At 35.9% G+C, this 17,664-nt stretch overlaps 1 protein-coding gene across 2 annotated transcripts; it reads left to right on the forward strand.

The window, feature by feature from the left end:
- Positions 1 to 9,005: 9,005 nt before the first annotated feature.
- LOC133317295 (serine/threonine-protein phosphatase 2A 65 kDa regulatory subunit A beta isoform-like) lies at positions 9,006 to 17,601 on the forward strand. Of its 2 annotated transcripts, XM_061519157.1 has the most exons (13): positions 9,006 to 9,292; positions 9,720 to 10,130; positions 11,562 to 11,808; positions 11,938 to 12,050; positions 13,433 to 13,512; positions 13,770 to 13,911; positions 14,001 to 14,081; positions 14,896 to 15,000; positions 15,212 to 15,394; positions 15,488 to 15,580; positions 16,675 to 16,814; positions 16,900 to 16,966; positions 17,094 to 17,601. In XM_061519157.1, the coding sequence occupies exons 2-13, from the start codon at positions 9,738 to 9,740 to the stop codon at positions 17,211 to 17,213; spliced, it is 1,764 nt and encodes a 587-aa protein (XP_061375141.1). In that variant the 5' UTR covers positions 9,006 to 9,292; positions 9,720 to 9,737; the 3' UTR covers positions 17,214 to 17,601. The 2 variants fall into 2 exon arrangements, with proteins under 2 accessions (XP_061375141.1, XP_061375142.1); XM_061519158.1 differs by lacking the exon at positions 9,720 to 10,130.
- Positions 17,602 to 17,664: the final 63 nt, after the last annotated feature.

Raw genomic sequence — 17,664 nt, forward strand, 5'->3', positions numbered from 1 at the left:
CCTAAAATAAATTAAAATTACAAAAATACCATGATTTCCGTCCCAAAACGACGTCGTTTTGATGAACATTAGATAAAGTTATCTAAAGTAACATCAGAAAAAAAAACCCATATATATATATATATATGAGAAAAATGTTATATTTATAATTTTTCGTTTACAAAAACTCTTACAACCAAATCTTAATTGTTGATTTTTGCCTATCTGTCAGTTATAATTTATTGAATCACACTTATTAATTAATTATTAATTTCCAATAAATCATGAGGGAGGTTATATTTACAATTTTTTTCGTTTACAAACTCTTACAACCAAATCTTAATTGTTGATTTCTGCCAATCTGACGATTATAAATTATTGGATCACACTTATTAATTAATTATTATTCTTAATAAATTATAAGCGTCAGATAAGCAAAAAATCAACGGTTAAGATTTGGTTGTAAGAGTTTGTAAACAAAAAAAGTTATAAATATAACCTCCCTTTATATATAAGGGCGGAGCCAATGGGGGGCTAGGGTTGCCCTCCACCCCCTCCCCCAAAAAAAATTGAAGAATTTTTTTTTAACATGTGAATCTCATCTCATTATTCTCTTGCAATGGATAAAGTTGAGATTGCAATGGCCGATGAGGCATCTTTTTGGGGTTGAAATATGGGAGCAGAGGCTCCTTTTCTGATTAGCTCATCAGTGAAAGTGACTATTGGGGTTTCTTTATTGTTAAACACAAGAAAAGGCGTTGACTTTGAATGATGAAATGATTTTCCTGAATGGGTGGATTTCAGAACAAAGGAAAACACAAAGAGATGCATATGGGAAGGGAAACATAGAGAGAACAAAGAAATTTTTTTAGGTTTTTGTTATAATTCGTGTCTTTGTGATGAGGAACATTATGTGTAGAGAGAGAGAGAGCAAAGTGGCAATGGAAGTTATAACCCATAAAGAGAGAGAGAGTGTGAGAAATTAGAGGTGGAAGAGGATAACAATGATATGTTTGATTTTGATGAGGTACCACTAATTTTCTGAGGAAAATGCTACACTCATGCATTCCTCGGACTAAATTTTTTTTTTCGCTCCCTCTAATTAACATTCCTGACTTCGCCACTGTCTATATATACATATAAGAAAGTTTTAATCCAAAAATGTTAGTCCATTTTAATAAAAGGAGTTTACTTCTAATATATTGTTAATATAAATTTTTTATACCATTACTCAGTTGTATATTATTATATGATTAAATAAATCATGACAAAAAAATTTAGACTTAAATAGTGATTATTGAAATAAATCATCATTACTTTAACGGCTCGTTTAGTGGACAGGATGATGCACCTGAGCTGATTGACTTGGATTGGGCTCAAATTTGGATAGCCAACTTCAATTGGGCTTCTGAGCAAGACTCGTCGTGTTGCCATAAGCATAAAAAACTTTGGATTTTTCCATAGTTTATTCCATAATTTAGGACTTTTCAATAATCGTTAGTTATTTGCCTTTTTGTTATTTCTTAGATTATATTTAAGTGTGTGTTAATTGTGCTTTATCTCCTTTGATTGCGTATGATTTCTTTTAATTCTGTTTGATTTTATTTTCATTGTATTTTGCTTGTTTATTTAAGGCATAAAGAACCCTGTTGTTTTTGGTTAAATAAAAACTAAGAAAAAGAGAAATAGTTTTTTCTCGCAATCCTTGTGTTCAGTCTATCTTTCTGTTTAGCCAATGAGGTACTGCTTCGGCATTATTTGATAATCAAATATATGGTTGTCACATAAATGGCTGAACAGAATAATGGCGGTCGAGGTCAAAGTCGTGGACGACAAGGTCGAGGCAGCATCGATAGAGGGCGTGGTAAGTGGTAACACCCTTAATGACGACGGCGAACAACCACACATTGACAAGTGAGACGCCACAATTGTAGCTGCAATGGCAGAACAAGATAGACGAATTCAGGCGCTCGAACAACTGCTTGCCCTAACACAGTGTGACGAGTCAAATGAAGGAAGGGAGTCTGAAAGATTGTCTCACGAGGAAGAAAGGAGAAAAAATCCATTATGGAACCAGGAGCGACAAAGACGAAGTCGACTTGCCAATTAATCCTTTTTTTCTAATATCGGGATGAAGATTGAGATCCAAAATTCAAGAGCGCCACTCATCCAATTGAGTTTATTGACTAGTTACACACTGTTGAAAAGGTCTTTGACATCAGAGACTTGACAGAAGACCATAAGGTCAAACTGGTCGCTATCAAACCGAGGAAGCATGCCTTAATTTGGTGGGAACACATTAAGAAGCAGCAAACTAGAGAAGGGAAGTCGAAGATCAAGAGTTAGGATAACATGAAGAAATTGTTGCAACAAAAATTCTTACCTATTCGCTACCGGCAAAAGGCATTTATTATGCAGCGAGACCTATCAATTGAACATTATACAACTGAGTTTGATTGTCTGAGGATGCGTTGTTATGGCTGTAAATGGGTCGGGCTAGGCCAGACTTTGGCCTTCATGGCCTAGGCCTACATAAAAATATGTTAAGCATATATGGCCTATTAGCCTATTAAATACTTAATTTATGGGTCAGGCCTTGCCTACTATTAAAAAATAAAAATCCTTACATGGCCTATAGGCCTTTTAGGCCTACCAATTATGATATATTTATAAGAACAATATGAAACAAATAAACCCACATGAAACCAATAAATTAGGGTGAGAGCATAGTATAAAATTCTCTTCTTTCTAACTAGAATTTCCAACGAACGAGTTAGTGTTGTGAGGGTGAAATCTAAAAAGCGACGCACAAGAGAAGGAATTAGGGTTGAGAGTTGAGACTTAGGATAAATGAATAATAATTAAGATAAAAATATTATTTTATTTAAAAAATTTAATAGGCCATCCTACAGGATTGTAGGCTAGACTTTTCATAATTGGTGTATGGCCTATTTGTTAAATAGCATTTTCTACAAGTCTAAGCCTATTCTAATTTTCAAAAAGGTTAGGTTAGGCCAGGCCAAACATAGGTCAAGTTGTAGGCCAGGTCGGCCCATTTACACCCTTATCGCTGAGATATCGCAAAGGAGGACAAATAATTGATTGCTCGTTACCTAGGAGGACTATGGACTGAGATCTCATCGTATACCTGCAGCAGTATTAGTCATATGAGGATGTATGTTGACTGGTTTTGAAGGTAGAAGGACAATGTAATAGAAAAAGAAGTACTTCAAAATTCTAACCTAGATTTTCTGGCTGCAAGGAGTTATTGAGTTCAGCAACTAACACTGGTGCAGTACAAAGGTGTTTCAAATGTCAGGGGATTGGACATTTCGCTACGAAGTGTCCAAATCAGCAGATTGTGATGCTTATTGGTGCTCCAATCTATGATGAATCTGATGAAGATCAAAATTATGAGAATCCAACTATGGATGCTCCAATTTATGACGAGTTCCCTATCTATGCTTAGTACAATTGTGTTGTAAATATTAGGTCTTTTATTATTATTAGTATTTGTTGTATTGGGCCAAGCCCATTAGGTCAAGAATTAGGTTTTTTAGTCTCTATAAATAGATACCTCTTTGTATCAGATTAATACACAATTCAATAATATTTCAAATACCCTTTTCTTTCAAGTTGGTATCAGAGCTCTCGATCCTGAGGGCTCTGCTTCCGCGCCTATTGTCTTTAGAACAAGAACCTTTTATTCTTTTTGTCTCTCGCTGCCATCAGCCGCCACCAGATTTTTTCCGGGGACCTCTTGGACCGAGAAGATCTCTGTTATACAGGATCTCTGTTACTATTCATCGTCTCTATTATTCTTCATCACAAGACAGCATCTGTTCATCACGATTGGACCCTTTCCCTGTGGTTTTTCAACTCCGAACAGACCCAGAAAGAACCGCGCTCACCAGAAGACGTTGCTCCAGAAATTTCAAACCGGACGGCCACCGCACGCGCCCACACGCGCCGCCCCTTCAACCGCGAGTGAAGCCCACGCGCAGCCAATCTCACCGGCGCGTGGCGGCGCGTGAGACCATTTTTCCGGATCGGACCACCGCAATCTTGATCGTCCTTTCATCCTCTTTCTGGATCTGTGCTCCTCTCTTTGATCGGACATCGTTTGATATTTATTTGTGATTTTTTGGCTTCTTGGAGCTTTTCTTTAACCATTTTTTGTGCAGTATGGCCTCTTCTCAAAGGAGTTCTTTTTCAAAATTTTATGATGGTACCTCTTCTAGACCTAAGAGAGATGATCGATGGTGTTCTTATTGTAAAAGAACAGGTCATATCAAGGATTTATGCTTTCGCCTTTATGGAAAGCAAATTGTCTTAGAAAAGATGGCAAGGATGCATGGTCAAGCGCATTTTACTTCTTCTGAAATAACCCCTGCACCTAATAAAATCCAATCTGCATTTCGTCCAGATGAGTTGGAACGACTCCGAACCATTATTGATTATCTGAGTAAGCCATCTGATACTAGTGCTTTGGCTATGACTGGTATGAGCTCCAAAACTCATTCTTTCATTTCTTCATGTAATGATTTTAAACATTCTTGGGTTGTTGATTCTGGTGCTACTGATCACATGGCTTGTTGTGCTGACTCCTTTATTTCTTATCATCCTACCATTGGAACTCATACAATATCCATAGTTGATGGCTCACATACATCAGTTACGGGTTCTGGTGACATAAACTTACAGCAGTCCTTACATCTTAAAGATGTTCTTCATGTTCCTAAACTCTCCACGAATCTTCTTTCTATTCACAAAATTACAAAAGATTTGAATTGTACTGTAACCTTCTTCCCTACCCATTGTGTTTTTCAGGATCTCGCCACGGGGAAGACGATTGGTAGTGCTAAAGAGCAAGGTGGGCTGTACTATCTGGTGTCACAATCTCCCGCAAATAAAGTAACAGATCACACCTTCATGTCTCATGGTCAATCAATTGCTGATTCTTTAATTTGGCTGCATCATAAGCGTTTGGGTCATCCTCCATTTAGTTTACTCAAATCTTTATTTCCGTCATTGTTTTTGTCTAAGTCTGTTGAGTCTTTTCATTGTGATGTTTGTGAATTTGCTAAGCATCATCGTGTGTCTTTTCCTTTTAGTATTACTAAGAGTGTTGAACCTTTTAATCTTATTCAGTCTGATGTTTGGGGTCCTTCTAATGTCCCTCATTCTTCTGGAAATAAATGGTTTGTTTCTTTTATTGATGATTGCACTCGTGTAACTTGGGTTTACTTAATGCGTGAAAAGTCTGGGGTACCACAACTGTTCTTTCAATTTTATAAAATGATTGAGACTCAATTTTGTAAAAAAATCAAAAGACTAAGGACAGATAATGGTACTGAATATGTCAATCACACTCTTTTTCTCAATTTATACAAAATCAAGGTATGATTCATGAACTTACTTGTGTAGACACTCCTCAACAAAATGGGGTTGCTGAAAGGAAAAATCGTCACCTTCTTGAAGTTGCTCGTGCCTTACTGTTTCAAACACATGTACCCAAATGCTATTGGGGAGATGCCATTCTTACTGCAGCATTCTTGATCAATCCTCTACCCACTCGGGTTCTCGATCATGTAAGTCCTATTCACTCCATGACTTCTTTTTTTCCTTCTGTTCCAACTTTGCAAAGTCTTCCTCCTCGAGTGTTTGGGTGTGTTGTCTTTGTTCATATTCATAAACAGCATCGCAGTAAGTTGGATCCTAGGGCTCTTAAATGTGTCTTCCTTGGATATGCTTCTGATAAGAAGGGCTACAAGTGCTATCACCCTGGAAGTCGGAAATTTTTTGTTTCTATGGATGTTACATTTCAGGAATCTGAGTCCTTTTTCCAAGGTCCTCATCTTCAGGGGGAGAATAATTCACCAGAAGACTCATCACCTTCCTTCTTTGAATCTTCAGTGTCTACTCCTTCACCTGTGTCAGTGTCTCTTCCTCTTGTTCCTGTTCTTAATGTGTCTATGTCTGATCCTCCTATGACTGATCCTCCTATGACTGATACATCAAGTACACCAGAGATACGGAAGATTGTAACACCTGAATCGTCTGAACAGCCCACATTGCCTCAATAGCAACCTCAATCGTCTGAACCACTGGTAAGTCCTGAATCTCATATTTCTGATCATGATGTTAATACTTCTGATGACTTACCCATTACTACTGCTTCTGATGATTTACCCATTGCTTTAAGAAAAGGAAAAAGATCTTGTTCCAAGAAAACTTGTTCTTCCTGTCCCTCTTGTACTCAATACCTTATCTCCCATTTTGTTTCCTCTGCTAATCTTTCTGTGCAGCACAAAAGCTTTGTTTCAGCACTAGATTCTACTTCAATCCCAAAATCAGTACATGAAGCTTTGAAAGATGGGAATTGGGCTCAAGCCATGCAAGAGGGGATGAATGCGTTGGAGAAAAATAAAACATGGGAGGTTATTGATAGACCCAACAGAAAGAAAGCAGTAGGGTGCAGATGGATTTATGCCCTGAAATATAATTCTGATGGCACTCTTGAGAGATACAAGGCTCGATTAGTCGCCAAAGGTTACACTCAAACCTATGTCATTGATTATGAAGAAACCTTTCCTCCAGTTGCAAAGATGAATACAGTGAGAATCTTGTTGTCCCTTGCTGCCCATTACAATTGGGATATAAATCAATTTGATGTGAAAAATGCTTTCCTCAATGGTGAGTTAGAAGAAGAAGTCTATATGGAAATCCCGCCTGGTTTTGATTCTGTGAAGGGGGAAAATAAAGTTTGTCGATTAAAAAAGGCATTGTATGGATTGAAACAGTCACCTCGTGCTTGGTTTGGAAGGTTTACTAAGGTTATGATGACCTTAGGATATAGACAGAGTCAAGGAGATCACACTCTTTTGATGATATTATTATCACAGGTGATGATTTTATGGAGAGACAGATTCTGCAGACACGACTTGCCTCTGAGTTCGAAGTCAAAGACCTTGGAAAATTGAGATATTTCTTAGGGATAGAAGTAGCTCATTCAAGCAAAGAAATTTTTATCAGTCAGAGGAAATATGTTTTGGATCTTCTCAAAGAAGCAGGGAAGCTCGGGTGTAAACCCTCTAATACTCCTATTGAGCATAATCACAAGATAGGCTTTGAAGAGGAGAGTCCTCCAGTTGATAAAGGACAATATCAACGACTAGTTGGAAAATTGATATATCTGGCTCATACTTGGCCAGACCTAGTTTATGCTGTTAGTGTTGTCAGTCAGTTTATGCATGATCCAAAGGAGAAACACATGCAGGCAGTAGAGAGAATTCTTCAGTATCTTAAAGCTACTCCTGGTAAAGGATTGTTATTCCGACGTGATGGTAATCTCTCTTTAGAAGTCTACACTGATACTGATTATGCTGGATCTGTGACTGACTGTCGTTCTACCACTGGTTATTGCATGTTTCTTTGCAGTAACTTGGTGACATGGAGAAGTAAGAAACAAGATGTGGTTGCCAGATCAAGTGCAGAAGCTGAATTTCTAGCTATGGCTCAAGGCATTTATGAGTTACTGTGGCTGAAAATTGTACTTGATGATCTCAAAATAAAATGTGAGGGACCTATGAAGCTGCTATGTGATAATAAGTCCGCTATTTGTATAGCTCATAATCCAGTTCAACATGATCGGACTAAACATATTGAGGTCGACCGTTATTTCATCAAAGAGAAACTTGATAGCGGGTTGATTACCACTCCATACATTCCCACTGGGCGTCAATTAGCTGATCTATTGACAAAGGGACTTCCTTCAGATAGATTTCAAGAACTTACTAGCAAGCTGAGAATGATAAATATCTATTCCTCAGCTTGAGGGGGAGTGTTGTAAATATTAGGTCTTTTATTATAATTAGTATTTGTTGTATTGGGCCAAGCCCATTAGGTCAAGAATTAGGTTTTTTAGTCTCTATAAATAGAGACCTCTTTGTATCAGATTAATATACAATTCAATAATATTTCAAATACCCTTTTCTTTCAAGTAATTGAGAGCAAGACGATAAGAATCCAGAGGCGAAAAAATCCTTTATAGTGATTTTGGCGAAAAGTCAATTATTAGAAATTCTAATATCTCTAACAAAACTAAAGTTTTATCCAAAGATGTCATGATCTTTCATTCAAGCAATCTTTAGTTTGTAAAAAAATTATGAACTTGGGCACAACGGGCATAACACCTCATGCTCCATGGAGATAAAAATTTAGCTTTTGGTAGAAGTTTAATTGGAGATGGTGAGGGGCAACAAGACTTCATGTTACCTTGGGCATAATTTTCCTATGACGGATCACAGATGCGATCACTAAACCAAACTACAGGCAACAATCCTTTTTAATAATGTATGGATTTTGTCCACTTACACTCTTAGAACTCACATTATTTCTAGTCCCCAAACAATTTAATTCAAATGCAGATGAACATACCAAACATATCAAAAAATTGCATTCACAAGTTTCTACCATTAATCGAGGAATTTGATGATTTTGTAACAGAAGAGTCGCCACCTGAATAAGTTGATATCAATGAAGACGAAACAAATTTGAGGACAAATATTTTTCTTACGGGGGATGATGATGCACCCGAGCTGATTGACTTGAGTTAGGCTCAAATTTGGATAGCCAACTCCAAATGGGCTTCTGAGCAACACTCGTCGCGTTGCCATGAGAATCAATAGTTTTGGACTTTTCCATAGTTTATTCCATAATTTAGGGCTTTTCAATAATTATTAGTTATTTACCTTTTTGTTATTTCTTAGATTAAATATGAGGGAAGTTATATTTATAATTTTTTTTTACTTATAAACTCTTACAATTAAATTTTTAGGTATTAATTTTTATTAATTTAACGATTATAATATATTTAGTTATATTTATTAATTAATTATTAATTTTTAATAAATTATAATTATCATATTAACAGAATCAACAATTAAAACTGAAAAGTTTTGTAAATATAAAGTTGTTTGTTTTATGATAAGAAAAGCAAGGAAAAGTTAATGGAATCGTGCGTTTAAAACTCAAGAATTGAAAGAATGATGACTTCGGTCTTGGGACCTTAAACTGCTTCCGCTATAGTCTTCTTCGTTCTTCCTTCGTAGGGTTAGGGTTTTCAGAGTTGCATTTTCCTTCGTTTTTTTTTTCTTTTCCTCCACATTCACCAGTGGCCATGCTTAGCATCTCCATAACTAAAACCGCTTTTTGATTCTATCCAACGTTTCAACATAATATTGCAATTCCTCCGTAGTTTCGTTTCGGCATATAGCGAAATCGAAAGATATCGATATTATCCTGCGATACGGTACGATTTTCTGTTCTTTGGCTTCTTAATTTGAACCCTAGGGTTTTGTTGACGATTTCTGATTTGTCATTTTCACAACATTTTCAATTTTTTTAATATTTTTTTCGAGGTGCTCTTGAAATATGTTGGTTGTGGCATGCTTCTTTTTATTTTTGTATTTCTTTGAATTCTTGATTTGGTTTCGGTAGGCATTTCGTTAAAAGGAAAAAAAAACCTGAATTGAGAGTAAAGTAATTATTGTGAATTAAATAGTTTCATGCAAATTAGTTTCAAAGATCAAGTTTTTTTCCCCCCTTAAGTTGAAAGATTTATACATTAGAATTATGGGAGTTTGACAATCTAATAATATTTATTATTTTCAGAACTTATGGTTGTATTTGAGCTACTAACTTAGCTTCTAACAATTTGAATTAACCGATTCTGCCAGAAATCTTGGAAACAAAAGATGTCGATGGCTGATGAGCCATTGTATCCAATAGCAGTGCTTATAGACGAGCTGAAAAATGATGACATCCAGCTGCGGTTGAACTCAATTCGCAAGCTATCAACAATTGCGCGTGCTCTTGGGGAGGAGCGAACCCGTAGGGAATTAATACCATTTTTGGGTGAGAATAATGATGATGATGATGAGGTACTTCTTGCGATGGCAGAAGAGTTGGGGGTATTTGTTCCTTTTGTTGGGGGAGTGGAACATGCCCATGTGTTGCTCCAACCTTTGGAGACACTTTGCACTGTAGAGGAAACATGTGTGAGAGAAAAAGCTGTGGAATCACTTTGTAGAATTGGATCTCAAATGAGGGAGAGTGATTTGGTTGAGTATTTCATCCCTTTGGTGAAGGTTAGATTACATTATTTCATCGATTAAGTGCTTTAATCATTACCATATATTGAACTCCATCTTGAATGTTCGTACCTAAAAATTTCCTTGCTCATGCATGTTCCTGGTTTCTATTGTGGTAGTGATTATCGCATTCATTTACTTTTCCTGGTATTTTAATTATTTCCTGTAATATAAACAACTTGGTATTCTTCGTATGAAACAAAAAAGTGGTTGGTCAATGAATCTGGGTATTTTGTAATTTGTATCACATCAATATACACAAGAGAATAATACTCATAGTCTATTTATCTCTCCTTTCCTCTTTATCTGCTTAAATCCCTATAATTCAATATGGTATTAGAGTGGTACCATCCTTTGTGATCTGTCTTGTTACTATTCCACTGCTGAGTTTCCTAAAATTTGGAACTCTACCATAACGATATTGTTATCTCCATGATTCTTTTCTTCCCGTTGGCTGTGCACAAAATCTGCCACCGAAACCCTAGGCCAACAGTATCATTACACTCCAGATATCAATACTATATTCTATTTCTCGGTTCCCTAAAATCAGGAGCTCCACTTTATTTCCATGATTATTTTATTCCTTTTGATTGGCCGTCTCTCCTGCTATGTTCTCTTTTCGGCACTCTCTATCTCTTCACCTCATGTGTTTTCTCTCTGTCAGGTTCGATGTGTTTGGCTGTTTCTTTGCATTCTTTGTGGATTGTCATTTTTGTTTTTGTTACTGTTTGTCTCTTTTCCAATGCCAGCCCAACATTGAAGGGGAGAAATGATAAAGTTACATCTTTTCCGCTTAAGCTTGTTACAATCATACTAGTGGTGACTTTTCTTCCCGTTGATGATCATTTTGATGGTGACTTATATTGACTGAGTCATGCCACCCCGCCCTGTCTTTGTCCTAGATGCAGTCTAATTCCGAACTCTGTCGCCTACCACAGCAATATGTTTTTCTTGTATTTTCTTTTAGTATGTTTTATTGTAACAAGCTTAAAGCATAGTTTATCTTAGAATATTATGGTATCTTTGACGATTTTTTAAGAGTGGTTTCCATATTTCATTATATCCTGATTTATTTATTTGGTTAGGACTAAGAGTTTACTACTAGTATAAATAGGGGTTATGCTTTGTCTTTTGTATCACAAGCATATACACTAGAGAATGTTATTCATGGTCTATTATATCTCTCTTTTCCTCTTTCTGTACCTAAATCACTGTAATTTTAGCTACTTAAATGATGCCCATATCTACCTTTTGTCAGACCACTCTTTGGCCAAAATATCTATCACTTTGGTGGTGCTAAATGGTTACATGTATCATAAAGCATATTCATCAGTTATGATGTGTTGAATATATCCTGTTAGGCTGGAAGTTTAAATCTGTTTTGCTGGTTGAACCTCCTGGCCAATATATGCTTTGGATTTTTTTCAGCGATTGGCAGCAGGTGAATGGTTCACTGCCCGAGTCTCTGCATGTGGACTATTTCATATTGCATACCCAAGTGCGCCAGATATGTCAAAGACAGAGTTGAGGTCAATATACAGTCAGTTGTGTCAAGATGACATGCCAATGGTTAGAAGGTCTGCTGCCTCAAATCTTGGGAAGTTTGCTGCAACTGTTGAGTATGCTCATTTGAAGGCAGATGTCATGTCAATTTTTGAAGATCTTACTAAGGATGGTAATTGAATACTTGTTTCTCATTCTTTGTAGATGGAAAGGGCTTGTCAATCGTGATTCCATAATCTATTTTCCTTAATGCAAGTGGTTTCTTTTTTCTATATGTAATTTTAGTTTTAACTTGGTTCAGAACAAGACTCTGTTAGATTGTTGGCTGTGGAGGGTTGTGCTGCTCTTGGCAAGTTGTTGGAGCCACAAGATTGTGTCGCACATATACTTCCGGTTATTGTTAACTTCTCGCAGGTGCATTTTTAGGAGTGGATAGAACTATTAATAATCATATAATTAATTTTTCTTCTTCATCATGCTCAAATTATATTATGCTACTTGTTTTCTTTGGTTTTTCTTTTGTAAGAATGTTCTAGAATACTTATTTAAAAGGACATCTTCTAAATAGCACCATGCCATATACTTTATCAGAAATCATCTAAAAGCTAGCGAAGAGAAACAAAAACAACCTAGCCTTATCCTGTGTATTGCATAATACAGGCCTATTATCCAATAGTTTGAATTAAAAAATTTCCATAATAAGTGCTATTAATCTTAACTTTTGATGTCTTGCAAACAAACAGAGACAACCATGTTTTAATTTTGCAAAACATCATGAAAAAAAATTTGGATGAGAACAGTGGCATTATATATTTATTACATATTTTCTTTGCACCGTTGATTGGCTCTTATAAATATCCATGCCTTGGATTCTTGTGTTTGAGATATACGCTTGTTTCTTAATCAGCTTTGACTAGGAGGTAAGAGCTGGGACCAATAACTGTTCTTCCATATTTGCTTTGTTTTGTTGTACTTATAACTTTAAAAATAAGACTACATAATTCTTCATTCTAGTCCCCCACCCTTATTTTATTATTTTTCTTGATCAGAGATCACAGTCTCTCTTCTGTTTTTGTTCTTTTCTGTACACTTCTTTCTATTGAAAGCATGAGGTCCTGGTTAAATGACTAGTGTCAATCTCTTATAAGTCCCATGTGCAACCCACCAAATTTGATTGGTATTTTATTATCTAGAGATTGAAAATTATTTAGTAATAATATATTCTTATCCATTCATATACCAGATACTGTACTATAATGATACATATAATTTTTGGTAGTTTTATTTATCAAAATATCTTAAGATATACTTGATTTGATGCAGTACAGTAATTTGACAAAAATGATACATCCATGATGCACAATACTAACCACCATGACTATACTCTTAAAAATATATCTAAATAGTTGCAAAAAAATTATATCTAAATTTCATCAAAATATCATGGTTGAAATATAATGTTATTGTAATAGTTTATTAATAAATAGTGAATTTGTAAATTGGTATTATACACACACACACACACATTAATTTTTACCTTCTATTTCCTTGTGTATTTTAAACTTCTTACATGAATAAGGAAAAGCATGATTTAACCTGCCCAGTCTCTTCCCTTCCCCTTATTTTTCCTTGGATATGTTCCTTCTCTTATCCTCCCAACTCTTAAACACACCCTTATTAATTTGTTATGCCTGAATTTATATATATGTGGAATGTTGTCCATCATACTAGGTCACCTTTTTTCATTTTATTTATTACTTTTTTATTTGGTCTGATTTGATTTGATCCTGAAACAGGATAAGTCTTGGCGTGTGCGTTACATGGTTGCAAATCAATTGTATGAGCTCTGTGAAGCTGTTGGCCCTGAACCTACCAGGTATTTTGTTTTGGCTGAATATTAAACATGCTGTATATCTGTGTATCATATAACTCATGACTATATTATTTTAATATATTGTGTATTATGAGCTGTGTTCACTGGTTGGGCCAGTCATGCTAATGGTTTGAAACTTTAAATGCAAAATCTCCTATATTGATTTCCACTTATGTTTACTAAGTTCCGGATTCAATGTCCTATCAGTATATCTATTTTATGTTTCTTAAGATTTTCTCTCGTGATGATTGTTTGTGAAGAATGGAATTGGTCCCTGCTTATGTGCGGTTGCTTCGAGACAACGAAGCCGAAGTACGGATAGCAGCTGCTGGGAAAGTGACAAAGTTTTGCCGGATTTTAAATCCAGATCTTGCAATTCAGCATATTCTTCCTTGTGTGAAGGTGAGCGCCTCTTTAATTTTTGTCTTGCAATTTAGTATATTCTCAAATTTATATTTACAGGTTTAAATGCTTTGCTACAACTTTTGCAGGAATTGTCATCAGATTCTTCTCAGCATGTTCGCTCTGCTTTGGCTTCAGTAATAATGGGAATGGCTCCGGTTTTAGGAAAGGTATAAATGTCAAATGGCATTCTTTGCAGTTATTTTGGTCTAAAGCACAAAAGGTCATTATCCCTATCATACATGGTTAAATTTTTGTTGGTTGTCCTTCAAATTATTCAATTTGTCGTTCAGTGCCTAACTCAGAAAAACTGGAGTCTATTCTTGCTTCTCCCCCCCCCCCTCTCCCCCCCCCCTTTCTCTCCTTTTTCCTCTCATCTAAACTGAGATGGAGACATCATTTAGTGCTTTGGGTCTTATGTATTGCATCTTCACATGTGAATTACCTGGATTGTGGTGTGTAGGCAATTAGACCTAAGAACAGCATTGTATTGAGATTTGTCCTTTTTTAAAAATAATATTGTCCTTTGCAAGTGGATTTGGAGATTGTAGTTGATTGGCCTGTGCAGTAGTTAACCAGAATCACCCTATAAATTTTCATCTCCCCACCCTCCCAGCCTGTAATAAAGAGAAGAAAGAGCCTCACTGTCAAATTTAGGTTACATATCCTGTCCTTGTACCCTGGCAAAGGTGTCAACTATAGAGTTAAAACCTATGTGAATGTTATCGATGTTTCTTGTGTCATTCTTTGTTCCGCCTATCATTCCTTAGTTTTTTTAAAATTTATGATCAATCTGAATATTTTTATCCTTGGGTGGTTATTTTGTATCTGACTTCTTTCTTTAGCTGGTATTAAGAAATTTATATTGGGTTGTGATAGTTTTGCTTCTGCAACTAATGCCATGGCAGGGTTGTTTTAACATTTTTTCTTTTTCTTCAAAATGTTCGAGAAACTACTACCTATTCTTCCTTTTCGTCATTGCAGGATGCAACAATCGAGCAACTTCTTCCTATTTTCCTTTCCCTTTTGAAGGATGAATTTCCTGATGTGCGCCTAAATATCATAAGCAAGCTTGATCAAGTGAACCAGGTTTATAGTTCAGGAGTGGTTTTTATCTGTAAATTGCTTTATATTCTTTTGACAAACTGTGTTCTTTTTTCTTTTTCTCCTGTGGTGCTACTAACTCTAGCAAATAAAGCTTATGGCCTTGTGCCTGCATGCTACCCTCTACTCACATACAAGAAAAAAACATAAAAAAAGAAAATTTTTCAAAGTCATCTTGATAAAGTTATTCTTGCAGGTTATTGGAATCGATTTGTTATCTCAATCTTTGTTACCAGCTATTGTTGAGCTTGCCGAGGATAGGCATTGGAGGGTTCGGCTTGCAATAATCGAGTATATACCCTTATTGGCAAGTCAATTGGGGGTTGGGTTTTTCGATGACAAGCTTGGTGCTCTTTGCATGCAGTGGTTACAGGACAAGGTTGGTGGACTCTACTTCCTTACTAGTTTGAGTGGATTTTAGGGATGTACTTTTTTCAAATGAGTTTATTAACGTCCTTATTGTTTGTCACAGGTTCATTCAATTCGCGAAGCAGCTGCTAACAACTTGAAGCGCCTGGCAGAAGAATTTGGTCCTGAGTGGGCTATGCAGCACATAATTCCACAGGTTCATCTGTTGGCTTATATTATTATTTTAGCATAGTACAACATGTCTCTATTTATGTATGTGTTTGTGTGGCTGAGTGTATCTGTACCTTCTTTTTTAATTTCCTATACGTGTTTTGCTTTATACTTTGATTTGGATGCATTTCATTGCTTACAATGTGATGAAAATTAGAAAATTACATAAACCATTGTGGATGAAGAAAGAACCTTGTGATGGGTATGTATAGAACCAAGTTTTTGTCAGTAAATTATAGCTTGCAGAGAAGCTGATAGATCTTAAGAGTTCTTTTGTGCTGGATTGTCATTTTTGCAGCTTTTTTGTATTAAATAGTTTGGATGTAAATTGTATGAGCTCACTTGGAGAATTATATTCAAGTAACCAATTCTTTGATGTAATGACTTCACTTTGGTTTAACATTAAAAAATGGAAATTGCTTGAAAATGGCATTGAGGTTCTTAAGCATGGTATCTCAGTCAAGATCAATGCTTCACTCAATTGGAGTGTCAAATGATTATGAGTGTGAATTGAAGCACTGATGGGGAAATGGTGAACATTTTCCACTGTCACTCGGCTAGATTGAGATCTAAGAAGCTTGCATTTGTCTTAGCCAAGCTTGTTTCAGTTTAAGCATACCAGTTCCTGTAAAAGCAGTATTGGAGTAATGGAATTATATGTTTTTCCTGGTACTTTTAAATATGAAGTCATGTATAAAAGATCAATAATTATGATGAACATAGGAATTTCACCTTTGGGCTCCGGCTACTAAAAGTAGTTAATGAAGATTTTTTTCTTGCATTCTATGTTATTTGGCTTACACAAATGATTTTGGGGTTAGATATCCATATATTGGGAATTTCAGTTGAACAAAGCTCGGATTTGTGGTTTCTTTCTGTCCAACCTTTCTTCTGTCCTCTGTTAAAGCTCTTTTTGCCAGTTCCACTGTAACATAATCTCTTGGGTTTGTTATACCCCTTCGTTAGGGTCTAAAACGCATGTTGAAATATTCGCTTTGATCTACTATACTATTACTTGTCTGGTGAGCTCCCTAATATATATAACTTACAAGTAACAGTATGGGCATTCATGGTATACAGGTTTTGGAGATGATTAGCAATCCACATTATTTGTATCGAATGACCATTCTTCATGCTATCTCTCTGCTTGCTCCTGTGATGGGCTCTGAAATCACTCGTTCAAAATTATTGCCTGTTGTTATTGCTGCTTCAAAAGACAGGTATTTTTTATTTTTTTTAAGCATGATTACGCTATAGGCTAATGATCAATATAATCAGCTTTGCTGCCTGTTTGCTCCGGTGTAGAGTTCCCAACATTAAGTTCAATGTGGCAAAGGTCCTAGAGTCCATCTTCCCCATAGTGGATCAATCTGTAAGCAACTAAGCATCTCATATTTCTATTGTATTATTATAAACATTTCTTGTGTTTTCTGTCCTCATATACCTCCTTTGCTTCCTTTTACTTCCACTCTTATTCTGTGGATTCAATTTCCATTCAGGATGTGGAAAAGACAATCCGTCCATGTCTGGTTGAGCTCAGCGAGGATCCTGATGTTGATGTAAGATTTTTTTCCAATCAAGCAATTCACGCAATTGATCATGTCATGATGTCTAGCTAGGCAGGAATCTTAAACATGCATTTAGATTGAAGACTTTTGTGGAGATGCTCATATTTCCACCTATCAGAAATACTTGTATACCTAGCGCTTCTAGCAATAGTGAGATGGTTTTTTGTGAGTGACATCTTGGGCATTGACGATGGATGTGATTTGTGTGTTCCCATGTATACTGGTGTCCGGAAATTATGTTGATTTGTATCATGCCAGGTTCTTTATGTTCCTTGTCCTTAGATAGATAGACAGCGAATAGCCTGTCTTGGTGACTACTAAAAAAATAATTTTCATATATTAAGTACTCAATGTGGGTTAAGTACAATTAAATCTAGCATGTATAAATTGTATTTCACATTGGGTCATTGTATACTTTTGCAAAGAATAGTAATTACTCATCCTGAACCTCATTTGGTGTTGTTTAAGTTTGACAAAAATAGTGAAGGTAAAAACACATCAA

Source organism: Gastrolobium bilobum, unplaced genomic scaffold (assembly GCF_033153095.1).
Source record: "Gastrolobium bilobum isolate Gb01-03AN ecotype WA unplaced genomic scaffold, APGP_CSIRO_Gbil_v1 utg1269, whole genome shotgun sequence".
Lineage (NCBI taxonomy): Eukaryota > Viridiplantae > Streptophyta > Magnoliopsida > Fabales > Fabaceae > Gastrolobium > Gastrolobium bilobum.

Coding starts and splice junctions, on each gene's coding strand:
- LOC133317295 (XM_061519157.1), top strand. CDS start 9,738: ATGTCGATGGCTGATGAGCCATTGTATCCAATAGCAGTGCTTATAGAC. Junction 13,513..13,769: donor GTTGGCCCTGAACCTACCAG/GTATTTTGTTTT, acceptor TTGTTTGTGAAG/AATGGAATTGGTCCCTGCTT. Junction 15,395..15,487: donor TGCAGTGGTTACAGGACAAG/GTTGGTGGACTC, acceptor TGTTTGTCACAG/GTTCATTCAATTCGCGAAGC.